Source organism: Haliaeetus albicilla, chromosome 16 (assembly GCF_947461875.1).
Source record: "Haliaeetus albicilla chromosome 16, bHalAlb1.1, whole genome shotgun sequence".
In the NCBI taxonomy this organism is placed as follows: Eukaryota; Metazoa; Chordata; class Aves; order Accipitriformes; family Accipitridae; genus Haliaeetus; species Haliaeetus albicilla.
Window position 1 is genome coordinate 22,126,201 of NC_091498.1, and position 23,394 is coordinate 22,149,594.

General features: G+C 40.5%; 1 protein-coding gene across 14 annotated transcripts in view; it reads left to right on the forward strand.

Annotated features, from left to right (window-relative positions):
• MICAL2 (microtubule associated monooxygenase, calponin and LIM domain containing 2) overlaps positions 1-23,394 on the forward strand; it is a 134,740-nt gene that overhangs the window by 33,584 nt on the left and 77,762 nt on the right. For all 14 annotated transcript variants that reach the window (XR_011328162.1, XR_011328163.1, XM_069803885.1 and 11 more), the window contains exons 3-12: positions 11,763-11,970; positions 12,808-12,924; positions 14,057-14,158; positions 15,874-16,029; positions 16,988-17,088; positions 18,741-18,998; positions 19,819-19,934; positions 21,196-21,322; positions 21,533-21,623; positions 21,721-21,868. Coding sequence is in view for 12 of the 14 variants with exons in the window: in XM_069803885.1 (XP_069659986.1) it covers positions 11,763-11,970; positions 12,808-12,924; positions 14,057-14,158; positions 15,874-16,029; positions 16,988-17,088; positions 18,741-18,998; positions 19,819-19,934; positions 21,196-21,322; positions 21,533-21,623; positions 21,721-21,868 (1,424 nt within the window). In the remaining 2 variants the exon portion in view is untranslated. The remainder of the gene's footprint in view (positions 1-11,762; positions 11,971-12,807; positions 12,925-14,056; positions 14,159-15,873; positions 16,030-16,987; positions 17,089-18,740; positions 18,999-19,818; positions 19,935-21,195; positions 21,323-21,532; positions 21,624-21,720; positions 21,869-23,394) is intronic.

Here is a 23,394-nt window from a genome sequence, read left to right on the forward strand (position 1 = left end):
TTCAGCCCTGAAGAACAGTTTGTTTCCCAAGGTTGTGCCTGTTTCTGCTTAAGAAACCAACCAAGAGATACTGCCTTGCTGGTCTTGCATCACTCTCTGGATTTCATTTGACTAAGATACTAACTTAGAAGGAACCACGTGGCTATGCCACACTTTGAATTAGTCTTGTCTTGTGTACTTCCACTGCCCCTTTGAATAGGTTGCAAGAGCGGCTTTAGAAGGACCAGTGCAACAGCAAATACTCCTCTCTGACTGGTGTCCACCTCCCCATCCTGCCTGTGCTCTCTGCCATCCTCGCTGGATTTACAATTCAGATAAAACAACTGCCCCAGGGTAAATTGCAACTCAGATTAGAAAGCATTGCAAGAGATGGTAGTGCGCTTCCTGCCAAGGACTACACACCCAGATCATTAACAACAAGTTATGCTGATCAGCAAGTGCTCAGTGGAAGGCAAAGCCATTTCTCTCAGATTTTTTTTTTTTTTTCCTTTTTCTTGTGTGTGTTTGCTTTCCGGCGAAGTAGGAAGTAATTGCATATGGTAGGAAGGACAGGTGAGGGCTGTTGTGACGGGTGAGGCTGCCGCTGGCTCTGCTCGCTGCCTGCTGGGCCGTGGGGCTGCGAGGGCTGGGCCGGCTCGCTCCATCTCCTTCTTGGCTGTAGGCATCTGGGCTAGGAAGTTCGCTGCCTGTCGGCCCAGATACAGCCCCGGTAGTGGCGGAACAAGCGCAGCCGGTGTTGAGGCAGGTGCCTCCGTCTGAATTTCACCCTGGCTGGAATGTGAAAACAGAGTCATTAATATGTGGCCGTGTAAATAAATGCTGATCTTCTATGTTTGTTTATCTGTCTCCCTTCTCTTGTGTCGGATGTTGGCTATTACACCTCGTGATGTGCAATTTGCTGCCAAATTTTGTCTTCAACTCTCCGCCCCTCTCTTTGAAGCATGTTCCTTTTCATGTTTTTTCAACTTTTTTTATATTTACTCTTATTTTTCAAGACTCTTTCCTTCAGTAATAAGGGCTCTTATGTACCACCTTTGTTGTCAGCCAAAAAAGTTTTAGAAATAAGAGCTAGAGGTGCTGAAATCTAATTTTCACTGTGCAATACTCTGCCAGCAGCCTGGTTTGTTGGTTCAGTATGAGTGCTGTTAACTTTCCCTGCTATCAGAAACCTTCCTACAAAATGTTACGCTAAAGATAAATTTTCTAATTATAGTTGTTTGAACTGTTCAAGTCCATCTTTCTTGTTGATGCTGTTGGATGCCGTATTGCTAAGAGGTGCTGCTTGGTCAATTCCTAGTGTTTTCAAATTGTAAATAAAAATGTAGAAAGTAAAAGCATTGTCTACCCATGGTAAACTGGTATGTGCAAGTGACCAGTTAAATAAACTGGAAAAAAACCAGTTTATCACTCTTTGGAGCTGTATTTGGCTTTACTGTTTAAGCGGCTGTGAATGCTAGCACTGGAAAATGCAGTGACTTTGAAGATTGCATGATGAGCTGGAAGAAAATAGACCCCAGAAGCCCAGAATTGCTGCTGCCTTGTACAGCATTGCATTTTGAGCTCAACTATAGCTGCCATCCGTTACTGTACAGTCATTCTGCTTAGGAAAGCTAGAAATGATGGGATTAAATTATTCAGCTCTTTAAAAATAAATAAATAAAAATGTAAAAATCTGGATTCTGACTCAGACCTGATGGCTAGTTCTGTATGAGCTCATTTACCCAGTACTGGCTCCTATAAGCCAAGTCTTAATTGGTCGGTTAATAATTCACCTAATATAAAAATGTATTTTAGAACATATTTTAAAGTATTCTGTGAAATGACTTTGAAATAACTTGACTGACCACTTACTTTAAAAAGCCAGTTTCTAAGCAGAAGCTCAGCTGATTTATTAGATTGTTGTAATTGTTTAGTTAAAAATTTTAGGTTGAGTGTAGTATTTCATCTCTGTAGACAGACCAGGCTGCAGCAACAGTGCCTTTTTTTTTTTTTTTTTTTTAAGCATATTACCAACTTCTTCCTGTAGCAAAGCCATGGTTGTTGACCAACTTGTCTGCGTGGTTTGGATGCCATAAAGCATGAGAAATCCCTTCCTCTGGGTCTGTAGACAAGTCCTCTACTGGCTGGTCAACCCCTGACCCTGAAACCATGTAGAGGATTAATTATTTTCTTGCAATTGCAATCTCACGAGTGTCACTACTTGCAAGGCTCCCAAGGCTCAATGCTTGGTCTCTGCTGTGCTTGGAGGTGAGGCTCTTGGTGCCTTTGTTTCTTCAACTCTGTTCACCAGTTCTCTGTTTCTGGATGAATTGGTTTGGTTTGGGTGTTTTTGCTAAGTTTTTAAGGATAGCCTTAAAGCATTATCTCAGCATGACAGGCGTAAGCCTACAAAAAAAAGGCTAGGTACTTAAATGCTGCCAACTGTATTCATGACCGGGATAGTCAGGCAACATTCTTTCTGCAAGGTTTATCTTGTTTTCATTTTGATTGTTTAAGCAACTGGCCAAAAAAAAGAAAAGAAAGCAATCTCTTCTGGGTTTTGGGTGTGGTTGGGTTTTTTTCCCGTTTTGATTACAATGAAAGACAGGTAAGAAAACAGCAAATGTGCTCTTAATTCCAAAGGATGTTAGAGGGTTTATTTTGTGCTTTATTTGAGAAGATTTAGGGGTTAAAGCACTTGCCTGATCTCTGGTGGATAATCTGTTTATTAGAAATAGTATAACATTTCTTGTCAGATGATGTGCAGGTTTTCTTCAGATAACTGTAACTGTGGTGCAGGGGAACTGAAAGTTTGTAGAGATACTTTTCTGTATTATGTCTACCAATTGCAATTTTTTAAAATTTATTTTTGTAAATTGTTATAAAAGCTCTGAGATCAAGTCAACATATTTAAATATGACCAATGTTGCCTGAGAGAGGTCTTCAGAAAAGCTTCAGATAACAAAGTCCTGACAGCTTTGGTGCATCAACAAAGAAACTCTTGACCTTCTAGCACACTGAATGCATACAGCCTTTCTTCAGTGTGTTGCATAGCAGACTATAAGTTTCAGATGTCTTTCATACCATTGTTTTAATTTCAAACTATGGAAAGGTTTTTATATGCAAATCTAATATTAGTACATATATCTGAGAGACAGAGAGGATGGATGGACAAGTGTGTCCAAATTCATCCAGGAAAAATGAAGCCATGTGGTTTTTTCCATGCAGAAGCTTATCTTCCAAAAAAGAGAAAAAAATCCCAGTGAAGATGAGCCAAATGAATGCAATAAATGTACTAACGTTTCACTTCTGGCATTTCGACCCAATAAAACAGGAGGGCAATAAAGATAGGTCCTCTGATCCCTGGATTGTGCCGCGTCCAGCTGCAAGTGCAGCAACTGCAGGGTGCAGCGCTGGGGAAAGAGCTCTGTCCAAAATCAGCCTGGATTAGGTAGTCTCAAATCCATGTTACAGTCTTTAAGGAAAATAGCAATGGCTCCATTTTTGCCAATTACCGATACGGGTGCTTTTGGAAGGAGGTGACGAAACTGTGTATTTCTCAGGTGCTCAGCTGGGGATACAAAGGGTAAAATAAAATACTGGTGGGATCGAAAGCAGAAGTGGACTTGTCATGTTGCGCTTCCTGCACTGGGACAGGATTTTGTTGCCTCAGTTGGTGGCAATTAGGAGTACGTGAGCCTTGCTGTTCCCAGCTGCTTTTGAACTTCCCCAGCAGTGGTATTTGTGGTGTTCACTCTCTAATAATGTCTGTTCAGCAAGATACAGCTAGTCTTAATAGTATTTTAAGGTAGATTTTAGAACTATCTGTACTGCATTTAAGTAGTGTTCACGTAACCCTTTGGAGAGTTAGGACCTGTCATTAAAATACATCTAACTGAATATTATTTTTGTCAAATGAAACATTTTTAACCATACTAATTTTATAAGGAGCTCATAAAACATAGTATAATAGAGGAAAATATGCTTTTAAAGATTACTTAATTTTTGTAGGGTGAGTTTAATTAGCTCCTGTACCTTCTCCTTCCCCTTCCTTTGATGGAAGAATTAATTTTTTTTTTCCTTTAATATTTGTATGTAGTATAGCTCTGTTAACCACAGAAGTTTCGGGTATATGTTTCAGTATCTGGCCTCTTTCTAAAAATGAAGAAAATAATTCTTGTTTTAGGATGGCATTGTCCCTTTTTTATATATGTGTGTAGTCGAATGGACACCTTCCAAATCACTGTCATATGTAGTTACAGTTATCGTCACTGTTCTTGACAGGGTCATGTTCTCTTGCCTTTTAGTAAAACCAGTTGTATAGGTATGGCAGCGTTCAACAATTCAGGCAAGGAGTACAAGCATCTCATGCAATGCAGGGCACGTTACTGTTAAGAGAGTGCTATACTTGTGTGGCTCTAATGTGTCTGCTAACTGTGCTATTTTATAGCAACACATACTTTGTTGGTGCCAGTGGCTGGGCTGGTTTGTAGAAAAGGAGATGACAAGGACTTTGTACTGGGGGTCTTTGTCTAGAGAAGCAGTGAGTACCTGAATAGGGTTGTTGAGTTTAGGGGAGCAACCGTATATTGAAGTGCTTTGGTAGACCAGGGCTGTAGCAAGATTAGACTCGCATCTTAGATTGACAAAATGCATCATGCCTATTGTGAGCTTAATTGTTTTTTTCCTTCTTTCTTTTTTTTTAAAAATCTTTAGCTCTTGACATTTTTAACATCTGAAGTGGCATATAGTTTTATTTTTCAGTGACTTCAAGTATAATGTTTCAAACTTTAAAAACTATATTGGCTCTTCAGTAGATTCAGGGTACATTTGACTGCAGTGTCGTATCCAGTGACTGTCAATGAATTTATGTGATAAAGTCTGAGACTACAAATGCAAGATGAACTGTCAGTCAGTAAGTCAGGAATGTCCTACTGAGCAGTCCTATTTTTGCCAGAAGCATTTTCATGTCTAGTAAAGGGGATGAAGTGAAAAGCATTGTGGTGGAGAGAGCTTCCCGCAGCAGCTTCTAGTAGCTGTCTGCCTTAGCTGCTTATGCAGCTGTTTCTCTTTGGAGCCTTTCCAGGGGAACAGTCATTGCTGATCCAGAAAATGTGTTGTTTCATTACATTTTGTGCCTATCTCATGTTGCATCACATTTAGCTTGATCATGAATAAACACTTGCCCAAATCCATGTAGCTTGTAATCCTGTGGAGTCAGTCAAATTAATCCTTGGTGCATCCCTGTTGCTTTGGACATTGCACCAAGGCCAGGGCTGGTGTGAAGTCCCAGGTCTGGTGACTATGGAAATGAATGCACGTGAGGCCCAGAGCAAATGATGGAAGAGGGTTTGCCATGGAAAAGTAAAGCATTCTGTCCCTCTGCATCCCGCAGGCTGTCTGGCCGTGGGCAGAGCCTCTTATTGCTGTGTGGGGAGGCCCACAGCCGCTGGAGGCACCTGCAGCACCAGGCAGGGCTTTGAGGCGCGTGGGGAAAGCCACCCCTTGGTGCTCATGTCTAGTAGCAAGATCCATTCCTATAGGTTTTGATTTCCAACTGGTGATTTGGGTAAATATTACTTATAAGATAAAGGAAGTTAAATAATTTAGGCAGATCATTTTCACTATTTTTTCACTAGTATATGTGTGCATTTCCACTGAGGAGTAGAAGTGGTGCTTCTGACTTGGTGTGCCTTAGGCCAATGAAGGGTGTCTCTGTGTCTATCCAGTTGCTGTTGAGCTGGAGTCTAAAACCGATCTCCTCTTTTTCATCTCCAAAACAACTGAAAGGTAGAAATGAGAAAATCTTGAATTCCTGGAGTGATTGTAGCTTCTGTCTTCATCCCAAGAGCATATGGAGAGTGGGTCATAGTTGAACACACTTTTATTTTCCAGGACAAATTTAGTGGTTGGGTACCTTGGGCAGGAGAGGAGTGAGGGACTTAGAGTTGGATGATAACAGTGTAATGCATTGAGCTACAACGGGATTTATCTATTCTTAACTGTGCAAAGAGGTCCTGTTTGGTTGCATACCACACCCTCATACTACTACCAGCTGGTACATAATCCTTGACTGTGAGCATGTAAATGCTGCGAGCTAACATTTTTTTACATTTCATAGAATCACAGAATGGTTTGGATTGGAAGGGTCCCTAAAGATCATCTAGTTCCAACCCCCCTGCCGTGGCCAGGGACACCTTCCACTAGACCAGGTTGCTCAAAGCCCCATCCAGCCTGGCCTTGAACACTGCCAGGGATGGGGCATCCACAACCTCTCTGGGCAACCTGTTCCAGTGCCCCACCACCCTCACAGTGAAGAGCTTCTTCCTTATATCTAATCTAAATCCACCCCCTTTCAGTTTAAAACTGTTACCCCTCATCCTGTCACTACAGTCCCAGTTAGAGTCCATCCCCATCTTTCCCATAGGCCCCCTTTAGGTCTCCCTGGAGCCTTTTCTCTTCCACGCTGAACAACCTCAACTCTCTCAGCCTGTCCTCATAGGGGAGTGTCGTGGTTTAACCCCAGCCAGCAACTAAGCACCACGCAGCCACTCACTCACTGCCCCCCCCCAGTGAGGGGGGGAGAATATCAGAAGGAAAAAGGTAAAACTTGCGGGTTGAGATAAGAACAGTTTAATAGAATAGAAAGGAAGAAACTAATAATGGTATTAAATAATAGTAAAATGACAATAATAATAATAAAAAGGATTGGAATATACAAAACAAGTGATGCACAGTGCAGTTGCTCACCACTTGGTGACCGATGCCCAGTTAGTTCCCGAACAGTGATCCCCTCCCAGGCCAACTCCCCCCAGTTTATATACTGGACATGACGTCACATGGTATGGAATACCCCGTTGGCCAGTTTGGGTCAGCTGCCCTGGCTGTGTCCTGTGCCAACTTCTTGTGCCCCTCCAGCCTTCTTGCTGGCTGGGCATGAGAAGCTGAAAAATCCTTGACTTAGTCTAAACACTACTTAGCAACAACTGAAAACATCGGTTTGTTATCAACATTCTTCTCATACTGAATCCAAAGCATAACGTTATACCAGCTACTAGAAAGAAAGTTAACTCTATCCCAGCCAAAACCAGGACAAGGTGGTGCTCCAGCCCCCTGATCATTTTGGTGGCCCTTTTGCAAGGTCCATGAGTAGATTTGGCCTTTCAGTTATTAAGGTGAATGAGTTTTTTGTGACTAGGTCATTGTGGAATGCTACTTTGGTTTTTGTTAAACATAGTGCTGGTATGCTTGCTCTCCCCCTCCTTTCTCTCAAAACCTCAGTTGTTTCTGTAAGCTTACTTTACTGTGTGAAGACCAATAGAGGCATTCTGCAAATTCTCAGCTGTTAAACTGCGTATGGTTTTTCAAGAATGGGATGTAGGTGTCTGGATTCACAGGCTGCTGATTTAATAGTGGGGGACGGGAAGGGTTGCAAGAGGCCCCTACTTCACTTCCCTCTCTCCCTTTCCTCCCCTTCTATTTTGGAAGTTATATTTGTACATCCAGACAGGAGACGATATTGAAAACCTGTGCCTGGCACAAAAGTCATTCTGCTTTTGGAGAAGTAACTTCTGCTTACATTTAGCTCAACACGAAATGCTGCTCTTAGTGTAGAAACACTTCCTGGAGATTTTCAAGGCACTGCCATTCTTAAACATACTAATAGAGAGAAAGTAGCATCTCTTAGAGTCAGATTGACCTTTGAGCAGAATCAAGCTTATGAGACTTACCAAATGCTGTGTATGTTTGTATTTTTACAGGTGAAACTTTCTGATATCTTTTAATTGTACCAGCAAAAAAATACATGAATTTTCTGCTCTATTTCAGTCTGAAGATAAATAATGCCATGAGCGGTGTGCTTGCTTACAGTGTGGGACAAATTTGTACAGAAACAATTATATTTTAGGGAAAAGTACAGTACTTTTTAACAGTACTGTAGAAACACAGTATTTAGCAGCTTAAGTAGACAACTTCTATAACACATCTGTGGGCTTATTAGTGTTTTATTTTGAAGTAGAAAAATTTCTATGCTTTACTTAGTATTTGTAATTTTAAACTGAAATACTCCTAAGTTTATCACTAAGCAACTATTACTGGCCTGTAAACTTTCATTAGTCCTCTTCAATGGGAATTTTGTAACTGGTGTTCTAAAAATGCTCTTGCAGAAGTTTTAACTCAAACCAGCATGTCCATTTACTTCTGATAATTTATATCGTAAGTGTGAAAGTTTCATTGTTGCATTTATCGTAACCAGTAATTGGCATCATTCATATCCAGGGTATTTGCAAGAAGAGTAGATGAATTTAGCTCACATAAAATTCTCATTAAAAGTACTCATGGTGACCATTGCCTGTAGGAGTTAGTGTTTATGGGCAGTCTCTTCAGTACTGCCAGTTACTGCGTAGCAGGAGTTTGATGCAGGAAATTTGATGTACGTAACCTTACGTGGTCCTGTTGCTGATGAGGCGATGGAGCGCAGGTTTCTGTGTGAGGCAAGCCACTCTGCGGGTGCGTGCAGGGCGTTCATGGCACCCGGGTTTTCTCCCCTGGGCTGGGGAACTCGCGGGCACAGCGCTGGGCTGCGGTGAGGGACGGGGACAGGGAACGGCCTGGTCGCGGCTCCCTTTCTCAGTATGTGCGTTTCCTCTTCTAGAGGATGTGGGCTCAGTGTTGTGAGCATTTGTGCAGAGATAAATTGTTTTCATAAAGGATAAAGGTGGAAACTTGGCATTTTAATATCTGCCTTTAATCTACCACATGAATGCATATCTGTGTTGTTTTCTCCATCCTCATGTTTTCTTTCTGTACTTTTGCCTGCTCCTGTCTTGTAACGTAGGTGGTGTTCTTGGGGAGTGTATTAAATTTAATGAAGCTTCTCATTTGACAGGAAGTGTTTACATTTGTAGGCAGAAGATACTATGAGGTTTTCACTGAGAGAAATGTCTTTTCTCAGTATTGCTATCTTGCACTAACATGGTATACTCTTGGTAGTAAACCAGAATAGAACATCCAACATGATACTGATTTTTCAGACAGGTCACACAAGTCTATTTGTGATCTTATTCTTGCATAAGCTGCTCTGTAATCTATACAAGTCTTTCTCCCTTCATTTCCAGCCTGAACAAGAAATATGCAAAAGCTCCTTGTCAGTCCTCTTCAACAACTGTTACTTTGATTAATTTGCAGAAGATGCTTTGAAAAGTCAAAGTACCCTTTACCTTTTTAGGACGTGATCTGGCACCACTAAAAGACAGTTGAGCTGTGAATGGCGATGTGGTTGTCAAGAAACTGTTGGTGTTTGTCCAACCCTGTTTGTTAGATTTCAGGACTGATCATTTGAGACTTCCGTATGTGATGTCGGTTGTCACAATCTGTTAAATTGCAAGGAATTCATTTCAAAAGCAGCCCCTGATGAGCCAGGAGACGGCGGTAATAGGAGGTGAAAATAGGAAGCCATTCAAGGTTTGTTCTAGGCTGACTACAAGGAGGTTTCTCCTGTGACTTTGCAAGCAGAGAGCTGGGGAGGGAGGGCAGGGACAGGACAGTGGTACGGTCCCTTTCTTTACTTAATAAAGGTAAGAATATAAACACAGTAGGAATTAGATTTGCCAGGGTTTTGTGCTGGGTTTGACCCCAGAAGTTTCAAAAAAAAGATGACAAAGTGCCAAGAGTAAGCTCTCCACCAGCAGGAAGCATCCTTAATAAATCAAAGAACAAATAGTTCTGAGACGTAGATAAATATGTTTATGGAAGGTAACCATGGATGATGGTAAATACACAATCATTTTTCAGTGTCTCTAGGCAATTAGGAAGGTATTTTGTCAATGGTGATAGGAGGAGGGGAGAGGGCAGAATCCTCCTTAAAATTATAACATGCTGTGTTGCAGAGCACCAGGAGGAACTAAGAGTGTTTTCTGTGTGGGTTTTATTACTTGGCAGGATCCACTATGACTAAATCTCAAAAGACTGCTTTTTTAAAAAGTTGCATTTATTTATATATAATACAGTTTGTTAGCCAAAAAAACAACCCCACCTTATCAACCCATGTATAGTCTTTACTTGTAAAATGTTTCTAACTGCTTGCTAAACACTACTGGACAACTGTGTAGCTGTGAAGACAGCCACTTACTTGTCAGAGTTCAGAGTTCCCATCTTAATCACAGCAAGCATGTGCAGAAAAGAGCTGACCCAGACTCCACCAGTGATCCTCTTGAGTCAGGATAACATCTGCACTCCATTTTCTTCCTTTATATAATTACATCTGTTGATGTTTTCTTAATATTTAGCATGTAGTGAGGAGTGTTCTTAAGAAATTATGAATTAAATATGTTATTTTAGGAGGAAGAAAGCCAAGTGGCTAATGCAACAACCTAACTTTAACTTATTTAATATCTCTAGTTAACAAAACACTTGCCTAAAGCAAAGCAAAAGTATTTCACAGGAGCTCTCCTTTCAGTGGGAATTTGAATTACTTATTAAATTTTTAAAAAACTTTTTGCACTTTTACAATTGGGTTGGACAAAAGTCATGGACAAAAGTCAGCACCAGAATTTTTGCTTAAGTTGTTAAATTTGAAAACAAATGACGAACAAACCAAAATAAATGAATGACTCTCTTTTACGAAATTGAAATGTAATGGGAACCAGACTCGTATCCAACGAGCCTCCAGATACAGTCCGTGCTTGCTTTGAAACTGTAATCACTGTCTGGCTATGTGTGCGGGACGCACAGGAGCATGTCTGGCGTGTGAGATAATGGGTTTGGATTTGTAACGTGGCACAGCTCGGCCTCAGAGCCAGAGCTCTCCCCTCTGCTCGGGCTGAGCCCGGTGCTTGAACTGATGGCATAGGTTTTGTGAAGTCTGTGTGGGTTTTGAGGGGTCTGGGATGAGGGCGTGTGTGTGGAACAATAACGTTGTCCAGCTATTAGACTGTTTCTAATCAGGTTTTAGTAATCGGTCAGGAAAATGTAAGCATTAGATATGTTTGAGTTTTAATTAGCTTGCTTTCTGGAAATCCTTTGCTTGTTAGTCTGTGAAAACTTACAGCTGTCAGCTAAAGTCTGGGTGAGACTTCTCTGTAATTGTTTCTGAAACAGTTCTTCTGAGGTCACCCAGACTTAGATTTAAGCTCCTAAAATGTGATCTTCCTGAAGGTGAGGATGTTGACCACTGGGTGAAATGGAATAGGACAGGCCGAGTTCCCCGGCGCTGGTGAAGCAGGACGAGTCTGCTGAGCTCTCTTGACGTGCCCTGCTTTACAGCAGGAGGTGAACTAGGCTGTTACATTCGGGATATGCCCTCGCTTGAAATAGAAAGTAACTAATACCGTAAGACTACGGGCTCATCATAGATTTGTCTAACAAGTGTAGCAAATGTACACCAATTCCCTCTTCAAAACAAAAAAAAGACCACTTATTTCCTTTCCCCTCCCTTTCATGTAGCTGTAATCCTGTTTATGCAAGCACTTTTGCGACACTAAATGCAAGTGAGTTAGAAATGTACAAGCAGATGCTCAAGTGTTTAGCTTTTTGCTGTTTCTTCTGTTATGCCTTTTCTCAGATGCTTTTATGTCTGCATGAAGCACAGTTTTTCCTCTCGTATAAATTGACTGAACACCACATGCAAACAAAATTTGAATGTTTATTGATTTAAATAGATTACTTGAATACACTCTCAGTAGCATAAGTCCAGCTGAATATCAAGCAGTACCAATAGACTAAGTTAGAAACTATGTGGAAGTCAATACAAAACCTTATGTAAGACTCCTCCTTTTCTCTGCTAGTGTTTAATTATTGGAGGTGGCCCATGTGGCTTGCGGACTGCCATAGAACTTGCCTTCCTGGGAGCCAAAGTTGTCGTCGTGGAGAAGCGGGACACTTTTTCAAGAAACAATGTGTTGCATCTTTGGCCATATACAATCCACGACCTCCGGGGACTGGGAGCAAAGAAATTTTATGGAAAATTCTGTGCAGGATCTATTGATCACATCAGTAAGTATCTGAGGGCATGGGCACGCTTCAGATAAGAGGTGTACCAAAGAAAGAAGATGAATGGAGACTTTCTTGATTTGGCAGAAAGCTCATCTGCCTTAAACATGTGCGAGTACATGCATGCACACACACAGAGGGGGAAAAAATAAAGATCTCATTTAAGCAAAACGGCAATTGAACAAATGACAGTCTTATGGAGCAGCTTTTTTGTTAGTCTGGGAAAAAAGCTTTTTAGTTAGCTTTTTTGTTGGCCTGGAAGTGTTCAAGGCCAGGCTCGATGGGGCTTTGAGCAACCTGGTCTAGTGGAAGGTGTCCCTGCCCATGGCAGCGGGGTTGGAACTAGATGACCTTTAAGGTCCCTTCCAACCCAAACCATTCTATGATTCTATGATTTGTTAAACAATAGGTTTTTATTACAAAGTGTGAAGAATATTGATATTCATTCTAGAACATTGAAAGTATATTTAACCCTTAATCTAATGAGAAAATATGCAAAAGTGGGATATTTTACAGGGAAATATGCTGTAAAATTTTCTGTCCTAAAATGGTCAGCATATTGGTTAGCAGATCTTTTAAATATCATTAAGAAGGAAAGCTCTGAAACAGTATTCTAAAACTCCCTGGAATGAGTTTTATTACCTACGAGATGGTGCTGTAAGAGGAAGATGAGACAAGAGGACAGCATCCTGTGGTGGTTGCTATGTTTGCATTTGTCACATTATGGGAAATAATAATGCTGCGTGCTTGTGTTAACGATGGATATCAGTTGAGTGGCATGCTGGTAGCAGCTGTGATTGCTCATATATTAAATACATCTTTGTTACTCGCTGTCTGCAGGTATTCGACAACTTCAACTTATCCTCTTCAAAGTTGCACTTATACTAGGAGTTGAAATCCATGTGAATCTAGAATTTGTGAAAGTCCTGGAACCTCCTGAAGATCAAGAAAACCAAAGTATTGTTTATCATAGTGTATTTCTGTTCACAGTAACTTCTTTTTATGTCAGACATTATATGAAATCATTCAAGGAATTTGAATTCTGTTTAAAGAAGTGGCAGGTTTTTTCTCTTCTTATTGGGCTAGGTTTGCTATATGCAGTCATATGCATTATAAGTATCACTGCGACAGAGCACTGATAATTCCTAAAACATGACCTAGTCTGAGAAGTTGAGGTTTTGCACTATGCCTTCTGGCATGCGTTTGAGGCTTTGTAGGGAGTCTGGTGTGGCTTTTTGGTATCTTCTTGCAAAAACAATTTTTGATTGATAACATAAATATTGAGGATGGATTAAGCTCCCTGGGCCTCATTTTGCTTTCACATTTGATATAACTCCCACTGGCACACAGAGTCGTACCAGCCATCTTATGCAAGATTTTAAAATAAAATAAAGATTTCTCATTCTTTCGTTCTGATTTTTTTTAGAAGATTAGTATTTAGGGTGTAGTAGCAATAGAATATTTTAAAATTTTACTTTAATTGAAATACTGTGCTATCTCTCTTTAAATGGTCATATAGGGACAGTAGAACAAATGTATTGGTTTAAGTAGCTAAAGCATATATAATTTTTAAATATGGACAATACAAACATTTTCACTTAATCAGCTCTGTGTTAATGCAAAGATTAAGTTTAGCTTTGTGAGTATGCTTCTGTTTAATTGTCTTCTAAATAGAAATTAAAAGTATTGATGATGGAATGCTATTTTTCTTCTTTTAAAACCCAGCCCTTCCTTGCTGTTACCACATATATGTACTGTCCTGATAAGGTCATTGTGGGGCTGTTTCTGTGAGAACGAAGTGCTTAGGCATATTCTTGTGATATCGGTCTGAGGAAGTTTAGTGCATTAGGTGATACAAATGAAGGCTTCCGTTATTTTTATTGTCAGTTTACGAGCTTGGGACCTTGCTAATACAGCCTAAGCATATCTTTCACCACAGCAGAACTTCCCTGCATCAAACTGAGGCAGAATTCAGCTCCCTTTGAATAAGAAATGGACTGTTTCTCTTAATGCCCTTTCTTCAGACTCTGAAAACACTTCCCCATTGTATTACTGAAGAATGAATAAATATTACTCTTTGTGTTTTTAGAGATAGGTTGGAGGGCTGAATTTCTCCCCATGGATCACCCTTTGTCAGAGTATGAATTTGATGTTATTATTGGTGCAGATGGCCGCAGGAATACATTAGAAGGTAGGTGAATGTGTGCTTTTAGCCATATTAATGGTCTTTAGGGTATTTTGGAAGGCCTGAAAGTCAGACGAGAACACAAAGCAACAGGCTACCTTTCAATCCAGTGAAGTTCATGTGGAAACTATTTTTCATGTGGTATCTTCTGCTTTTGTTGTTAAGCTGTAGCTCAAAATAAAGACATTTTATGTCATTACTGATTCTCAGCACTGTATATCTGCATTGGTTCCAAAATGCATCATGATGCCATGGGGCTTGCTTCAAGGTTAAGTAGTTACATGATGATTTAACTTTAAGGAGGCTGACACGATACATGTCAGGAATTGCATGGTCTTTGCTATTGTGCTGTAAATTTGCACTATATGTTTGAACTAATGACCAAACTGTGACTGCCAGGTACTTAATGAAGGCATCAGAGGTATCACTCTTTTATAGAGGTGATTTAACTGCAGAAGCAATTACTTTGGATACCAGAAGATAATAAATAACTCTAAGGTGGTGGGGGAAAGGGGGGGAAATGCTTCATGAACTTGAGGCACTGCTGAGAATTCAGACCACCTGAGCTGTCGTCTTAGCAAGATGCTAGCTAAGGTGCTCCTGTATCACATGAACAAACCTGTTAATTAATTATATGTTCCCCTCATAGCTTTAATTATGTCCATGTTAGTTTCAATTCACCAAGTACACTATTTCCTTTTTTTATTAGCTTCATAGTTTGCTTATTCTTGTATCTGCCAACCACAATATGCTTAGAGTTAATTCTTTGTAATGCTCTATTAGAAATTTCCCCACACTATTGTCCAGCTGTCTCCCATAAAAGACTGTTTAAATGGTCAGGTATCAGCAAAGCGAAATTATTCTTGCCTCAGCTGCAGAGTCTATTAAGAACTTAATGGTTATTGTAGTACCAGGATCTAAGAGAATATTTGTGCACTGAAGATTGTTTACATACAGAAGCTGGTATTGTTATATATTAAATTTATACCAATGAATTAACAAGAGCATATCAAGAAGCACAGAGACAAAAATTCACAGCCGATTTATTTCTTCTTAGAAAATACATGTATTTTCTGCAAAGTCATCTGCAATTGGCTAAAAATACCCTAAGGACCCTCTGTCCTACTTCATAATTTACTTACAGATAAGGGGAATATGCAGAGGGAAAAACTTAAATGTGTGATTGCAAGATTGTGGCCTAGTGGGGTTTTTTTTTGTGAAAAGAGAAAGCTAGGATAGAGTGAGAGAGTAAGTAACTTCACAGTTGGTCTCACCTTGGAAATCTAACAGTTAAGCCACTGAATTTTTTTCAACCCCCTGATATCTTTGAAAAATCTCATTAGCTGGTAGTGTGTGCACCTAAGCACTGTTATAGAGGTTTCTGTTTTTCGGATCTCTCTGCTGCTTTTGACTGCTTATCTTTTGCAGTCCTTAACTTCTTCCTATGTTCAACTTCTTCCCATAGTTTCCCCCCAGACCTATTGCTTTTTAGTGAGGCTTTCTCTCGAATGCAGTACAGCTCCAGTTTTGGAGCTGGGAGTGGGGAGAAAAGACTCTTTGCGTTCAAGGGAATTTTGGAGGAATGATGGAATCTGCTGATGTTGTGTTGTTTGAGGTGTAGGACTAGACATAGGAAAGAGACTGAGCTGCCTTGAGCTGACCCTCCCTGAAAGTCCGATGTGAAGTTTCCAGTGGTTTTAATTCTTTTCTTTGCTTACCAGGTTTCAGGAGGAAGGAGTTTCGTGGAAAGCTGGCTATAGCTATCACTGCCAATTTTATAAATAGAAATACAACTGCAGAAGCCAAGGTAGAAGAAATTAGTGGTGTTGCTTTCATCTTCAATCAGAAGTTCTTCCAGGACCTTAAGGAAGAAACGGGTGGGTGCATCCTCATTTTTTCCCCACAGCCAAATACAAGAGGCAATAGAGGAATTATTTATCTGCCAGGCCACCCTCCTGTTCCTATTAACGTCAGTTTAAATATATTGTATTAAAAAAAAAAAGTGATAAAATGCTGTTGATGTCAGAATCTTGCAGATGGAGGTGTCCATTTATGGTACAGTGGGATTTTTTTAATTTTTTTTTTAACTTGGGCGTGGCCACATCATAGCTTGTTTTAATGTTTAAATTTTTCTCAACTGTAAAAATGTCTGCTATGTTGAACAAATTTAGAAGAGCATTTTCAGTGCCCAAAGATTTCCCCTAAGACATGGTTTGTTTTGTTTGTATCCGTTCACATACTGAACAGCTTAAACCCTGTGAAAAAGGCTCTACCCTTCTGGGAGGAGTTTATTCTTGTTTTTTGATGTGTAGATCTGATAAACTGAAAAGAACTAGACAGGAATCTGCCATAAGTACTTAAAATATAAACTGTGAAATACATCTGCATGAAAAGGGGTTTCAGAATAGTTGCATCCACTGTCAGTAAAAGCAATTCCATTCTTGATTTACAGCTGATTTTTTTTTTTTTTTTTTTTTTTTAAATAATAGAAACCCAAACTCCTGGTTAGACCCAGTGCCAGAGCCCTAGCAACCTAAAAAACACTTTGTTCCCTTGGCTCCCCTTTTCTACCTCAGAAGATTAAGGCTGTAGTTAACTGGCTATTCCTTAAAAGGATGCTAAATAAATTATGCTAAGACAAACTCTTGTGGGGTAAGGCTGATCTCCTCTTGTTTTGTTTTGTTTTGTTTTGTTTTAGAGCATCTTGTCCACTAATGCTTCATCCCAGCTGGGAAAGTGAATGTATCCCAAGAAGGAAACACACCTGTGGGGATTGTTAGTAAATGACACAGACAGTGCGCTGTACTTCATAACAGATGTATTGTCTCTTTTCAGGAATTGACCTGGAGAATATTGTTTACTACAAAGATAGCACTCATTATTTTGTGATGACAGCAAAAAAGCAGTCTCTTCTGGACAAAGGAGTGATTATTAATGTATGTAAAAATGCTGGCTAAAACCCTATTTTGTTTACTTGGAACAGAATAAGTGTGCATATTAACGTAAACATTGTTGTATGTTATAGAGGGTGTTTATAGACTTACTAGATCACTTCTTTAAGGCTCAGATCACTTATGTCTTAGTCTGACTTGTTTGTTTGTTTTTCCTTCCAGTCAGCACAAAGTTTCTGTAGGGAACTGAAAACAATACTTTCTAAATTTGTCCCTTCTGAAACTGGCTGAAATGGAATCTTGACTCACCTTGGAAATACCTGGTGTGGTCATCTCACCAGAAAATAAAAACCTTATTTATTTAAAGGAGAACTTAGAACAGCTATGTCCAGTTTTATCAGGCAAATGAGGAAGTGTTAAAACCTACCCCAGGCTAAATTGCAAATTCTCTGAAGTGGGTGAAACATGATAGGCGGAGGCCGTAAACTCGATGGCCTGAACTTTGAAAGGTACTTGGGACTTTGAGCCCTTTTTTTTTTTTTTTTTTTTTTCTTTTTCCTCCTTCTGTAAGATGTGTGGGGCTGTTTTCTTTTGTTTCAATAAAGTGTTTTGGCACCATTTAAAATGGTCTTCCTGGAAACCCAAGAGAGGTCAATTTTTCTTGCAAAATAAGAAGGTGCCAAAACAGTTGAGTATAATTTCCCGAAGGAAGTACTTGTGGGGAGCTCTCAGAAGGCTTCTTGGCTTTCTGATGGACCACGACGCTCCGTGCCACAATTTCCTGCCCTTCTGCAGGACGGGGTCTCCCTGGACAGAGCAGCCGGGGTGGGAGAAGGGAAGGGGGCAGCCCCCAGCAGGGTGCGTGGGGAGCGGGAGGTGGGCCCGGGGCTGCTTGTAGGTGGGCACAGTCCCAGGAGATCTGTGGGGAGATTGGAGAAGAAGAGAGGCAGCAGCTGTGGCCCGTCAGGGCTGTTTTCCTGACCTGCTCAGGTCTGAGAGGGGAAAAAAAACCCCAACACAAAGAACAAAACAAAACCAGTCTGTCGAAAACAACTGGGCTAAGAGCGGTTCTGTGGTATCATCCCTATGATTAGGGGTCTCATCCATGATTAAGCTGTAAATAGAAACAGCCGTATTAATAATCACTGGCTTTGAGTAGGATGACCTATAAAGGCAGGGTCCTTCACCACAAAGGCCAAAAAAACCCCCAGCCTAAAGCAGAACAACAGAAAAGCTTCTAAGATCTAAGTTTGAGTGTGTTGCTACTGAGATGCTAGGTCAAACCTTCAGACTGAGACCCACGTGGTGTATCATCGGTCCATCAGCACTTCTGCTCTCGTGTGGTTTCAGATGTGGGGTGCACACATGCAGAAAAGCATTGCAGTGGTGATGATAACATCTTTTGATGGGAGGGAAGTAACGTTATGAAACTAACACATAACCGAGCAACTGGGAGGCACTGTAAACTTCTATTGCAAATAAAGGTGCTTATTCAGTGTTGGCATAGAGGGCGTTCCTGTTTGGGGCACTACGGTAACCTATGCTTGTGTATTAACTTTTTGAAGGAGATGACAAATCTCACTTGGTTCTTTGTGCTGTGAGATGTGTAGCTGCAACACTGATGCTATGAGACTGCAATGTTCCGATCCAGAGAGGATAGCTGGAGTATCTAATCCTGTATGCTTCTCTCCTTGCAGGACTATATTGATACTGAGTTGCTCCTCTGTGGGGAAAATGTGAACCAGAACAATTTACTGTCCTATGCGAGAGAAGCTGCTGACTTTGCAACCAATTACCAGCTGCCATCCTTGGATTTTGCAATTAATCACTATGGGCAACCAGATGTAGCAATGTTTGATTTTACTTCCATGTATGCATCTGAAAACGCTGCACTAGTGAGAGAGAGGCACAGACATCAGCTCCTGGTGGCGCTTGTTGGAGATAGTTTGCTTGAGGTATATCTTGGAATGCTCTCCAAGGAGTCTTTGTTTTGTTTTGTTTTCTCTTAATCCAGCCTTTCAATCTATCCTCCAAAACAAACTGTCCTCTCTTACATGTCCTGAAACAATGGTACCTTCTTTGGAATAGATTTTTTTTTTCCTTTTTCTTTTTTATGCCATAGTTTATGCCATAACTAATGCTTGGCTGGCAGTCTCCCTGGCTGAGATCCTGTTTTGCTTTATGCAAGTTGTATTTCTGTCTGAAAACTGTGAGTTGTGTGTCCTCAGCTTGGGTGCATGGCGTAATTTTCCTCACTTCCATCACAGAGAAGAACTTGGTCCAAATTTTTATTGCAGTCTCTTTGCCTTAATAAATTCTCTTTTTCTCTTTTTGAAGTAAAAAGTATATATTGCAACTACTATTTTTTTTTATAACTCGTGCTGACAGCCTGAAGTGTTTGAAAAGATCAATCCAAAGCAAAACTAGGAGATGACAAGAAAGGCATCTTTTTTCCCTTTTTTTTTTCCTTGATTAATTCTTGAGTATTGAGTCTTTTTTTTTTCCCTCAGGTTTTACCTTTTGAGGTTAAGAAATTTGTTTTTAAATATAGAAGTTAAAAAAAAGAGAAAGTTAAAGCAGTCTTTTTCATTACCTAAGACTTGGAGGAGAGAAACATCTAAAAACTACAAGAGTTGGCTGTGTCATATTTTAACTCTTTCTGGGCTATTTTTCTAAGACAGTATGGAACCCTAGACTCCAAATTCACATTGCAAGTTACTTTTGTAATAAGACCTTAAGAAATACAAGGAATTAAAATGTAAATGCTTCTTACAGCCCTTCTGGCCAATGGGTACGGGCTGTGCAAGAGGCTTCTTAGCCGCTTTTGATACTGCATGGATGGTACGGAGCTGGGCTCAAGGAAAACCCCCGTTAGAAGTCCTTGCTGAACGGTGAGTGCTGCTTTTTTCTTCTCCATAATTTCCACTGTTTTGAAGAGTTGCAGTATTGGTAGAAGGCAGTGGAATTCACAATGCCAAAAGAAGAAATATTGTTCTTCACTGCAATGGCATTGGGTTGAAATTATCCATTCCTTCAGGTTACTGAATAATTTAAAATAGCAGTAGGCTGTTGCTCTGTAAGCTTCTGCACACTAATACAGAGATCCAGCAGTGTGCCTGACATGGGTTTAAATCACTAATTTAAGTCACTAGTGAGTAGAATTAAGTGTGATCCTTAAGGAAATAAAAAAAAAAAAAGATACTTTGTGTCAAAAAACAAACCCTCCAAACATTTCGGCACCTGTTGTTTTAAATTAAAAAAAAATAAAAAAAATTTCCTGAAACAAGTCTAAATGAATACTTTAACACTAACAGCTTTCATAGTTGGTATCTGTGACTGACTCTGTGTTTTAGCTTAGTAGTCCTGAAGCCCTCTTTATTTAGACTGCTAAACGTGTGGCAAAGGAGAATTGCTATAAAACTGTGTCATAAGCTGCTTTATGTAATGTCTTTTTGAGCAGAGCAAAAAAAATCTGTTTTTAAGTATACCAGCAATCCTGGTGTTACCATGATTTGATGATTGAAGATTCTGACTTTGGTCCTGATGGCAACTGCCCTGCTCCGCTACAGCTGCCCCGGCTGTTTCAGGGTAGATACACAATAGAAATAGTCATGGTTGTGGTTATGCAAGTAGAAGCATTACTAAGTACAGTGCTTTGAGAAGTTTTAAGATAGAAGCCAGTGGGCTGACTCAAACACAGCATAGTCCCAAATGGAAAATTGAACAGCATAATAAAAAAGGCTGTGGTGGTTATAGGAATTACAGTATGATGGGATTTAGTACTGCTATGTGGTAAAGAAGTTACTCCTTGGGTGGAGGTTAAAGCAAAACCAGATGATTGAATGATGTAACCTCCTTTTTTTTTTTTTTTTTTTTTCCTTTCCCTTCTTCTTGCTTGCTTCCTGCCTCAGGAAAATATGGGCATAAGTTCTAAGAGTCTGTCTTTTTGTTGTCCTTTTTCTGTCTGGCATCGTTGTTCTGCTGAGCAGAGATAAGAAATGCATTATGCATTTAAGGATGCATTATGCATTTAGTGCATAACACTTGCCCTGGAAGAATCATAAGGTGCAGGTAGCTGCAAAAAATAAAATACTCTTTATATAATAAATATTTATTTTAATCAATATTTCTTGCATCTTTTTTCTCTATAAGAGAGAGCATTTATCGACTCTTGCCTCAGACTACCCCTGAAAATATTAACAAGAACTTTGACCAGTATACCATTGACCCGGGAACAAGATACCCGAACTTGAACTCAAGCTGTGTGCGGCCTCACCAGGTCAGTACTTAAAAGGCTTGCTTGTGAAATCACAGTCAATTTTTTGTCCAGGAGAAATAGGGCCACAAGTAGTGCTAGTGTATAAACAAAATCTTCAGGAGACTCCTTAATTTGGATCCAGCTGTTGATAAAGTTAACCTAGAAAGAAAATTCTTTTTTTTTCTCTCCAAGCAATTCTAACATTATGCTGCCAATTGATTGTACTTGTAGGTGAGGCAATTATATGTTACCAATGAGTTACAACAATGTCCTCTTGAAAGAGTAAGCTCCATTAGAAGATCAGTGAATCTCTCGAGACATGGTATGTTACATCTCGTGTTTGCTGTGGCTTAATATTTGGAGCCTTCTGAGCATACAGAAACTGACCGAAATGTTTTTGCTCTCCACTGTAACTGCAGAGTCAGATATTCGACCTAACAAGCTTTTGACCTGGTGTCAGAAACAGACAGAAGGGTACCGTAATGTTAACATTACAGACCTGACTACCTCCTGGAAAAGTGGCCTTGCATTGTGTGCAATTATCCATCGCTTCAGACCTGACCTCATGTAAGTGACATCTGTAGGTCAAGACCTTGAGTGTAGGATGTATTAAGTGTTTACCGAAGTATAGTGTAAGACTAACCAGAACACTGATACTCTACGGTCCCCTTCTATTGCTGGTTTTTGCAAGGAGGTGCACACCATTGTCAGGTTTGGGGGATGGAGAGGGTGGGGTTGTTTTTGCTTTGGTTTTTCTGTATGTCCTTTGTGCCATTTAAAACGAAACATATACGCTTTCAAAGAGCTAGGAAGGCTTTGAACTTTATGACTTATGATCATGTTTGTAGGAGTCACATGGCTATTTAAAACAAAAATTGCAGTGCTTGGAGAACGTGAGAGTTGCATTCCTGGCTCCCTGGAGACAGGTTATTAGTGTATGTTTAAAACCACAGCCGTAATGGCACATAATGAGTTACAGAAATACCTGGATGAACCTTAACTGAGCCGTCCTCGGTCTGTTGCAGTGGTTGTTGTGACAGTCGTGTAGGGAAACGCTGGGCCACGGAGGTGCACAGGAGGTGGTGGCTTTGCAGAACTCTTTGTCCAGAAGAGTGCAGTGCCCTTGCACGTGGGCTGTGCAACAAGGACTAGCCCTTGAAAATTAACTGCTGTAAGGATTGAATGTAAGCCAGCATTCCCCTTTTTGACAGTGTTTCTGGGCTCCTAACCCTACAAGACCTGACTTCTTACGTATGAGTATTTTGTAAGGTTCCTTGGTTAGATACAAGAGGGTCAGTGTTTAACAAGTGTCAGGAAAAGCCAGTTGCTGGCACTGGGTTACTGGGCCTGCTTGATGCATTCTGTGGTGGGGTGACTCTTCTGTCCTCTCACCAGTCTCCAAAATGCAGTGGATACGTTGTCTTGCCTTCGTACACGGACTTGGGCATCACGAATGAATTATTGTCAGTCTCCCTTTACTGTGGATAAATGAAAGAAATGAGCTCTTTTATGAGGTGTGATAAGTTGGAAAAAATAGCAGTAATACCCAGGGTGCTTGTTTGTGCAGCTTTGCCAGAGGAAGAGCTAACATTGTAAGAATAAGATATTTTTTTGCCTCAAGTTAGTTTTTAAAAATAGGAATTATGGATGGTTTTGTGGATATAAGCGGGGGGAGAGAGAGTGTAGAAAGCGAAGCAATCTTTGCTGTCTGTGGAGAGCATGTCTCTTAAGCACTGCTCTCTATAGCTTCCTGAGCTGACAGACCTCGAGCTTTTTAATTAACATTGTGTTTGGATCTTTTGGGCTTTTTGTGTTAAATGGAACTGCTGAAGGACTTGGCCGGATGAAAGCTGGGCAGGCAAGAGAGGCAGCTGCTGGTGGGCCGTGGGCAGGGCTGGGGCAGAGGGCTGCCTGCGGACCCCGGGCTCCAGAAATAGGCAGAGTGTGTGGGTGGCGGGGAGAGAGAGAAATTCTTTGGGGGTTCAAAAACTCACATTCCTTATGAGGAGAAAGAAACTACCCTGCCTGGAGCTTTGTAATTTATTCACATGCTTATTTTAATCATGAATTTTGGACGCTGTTCAAGGGGTCAG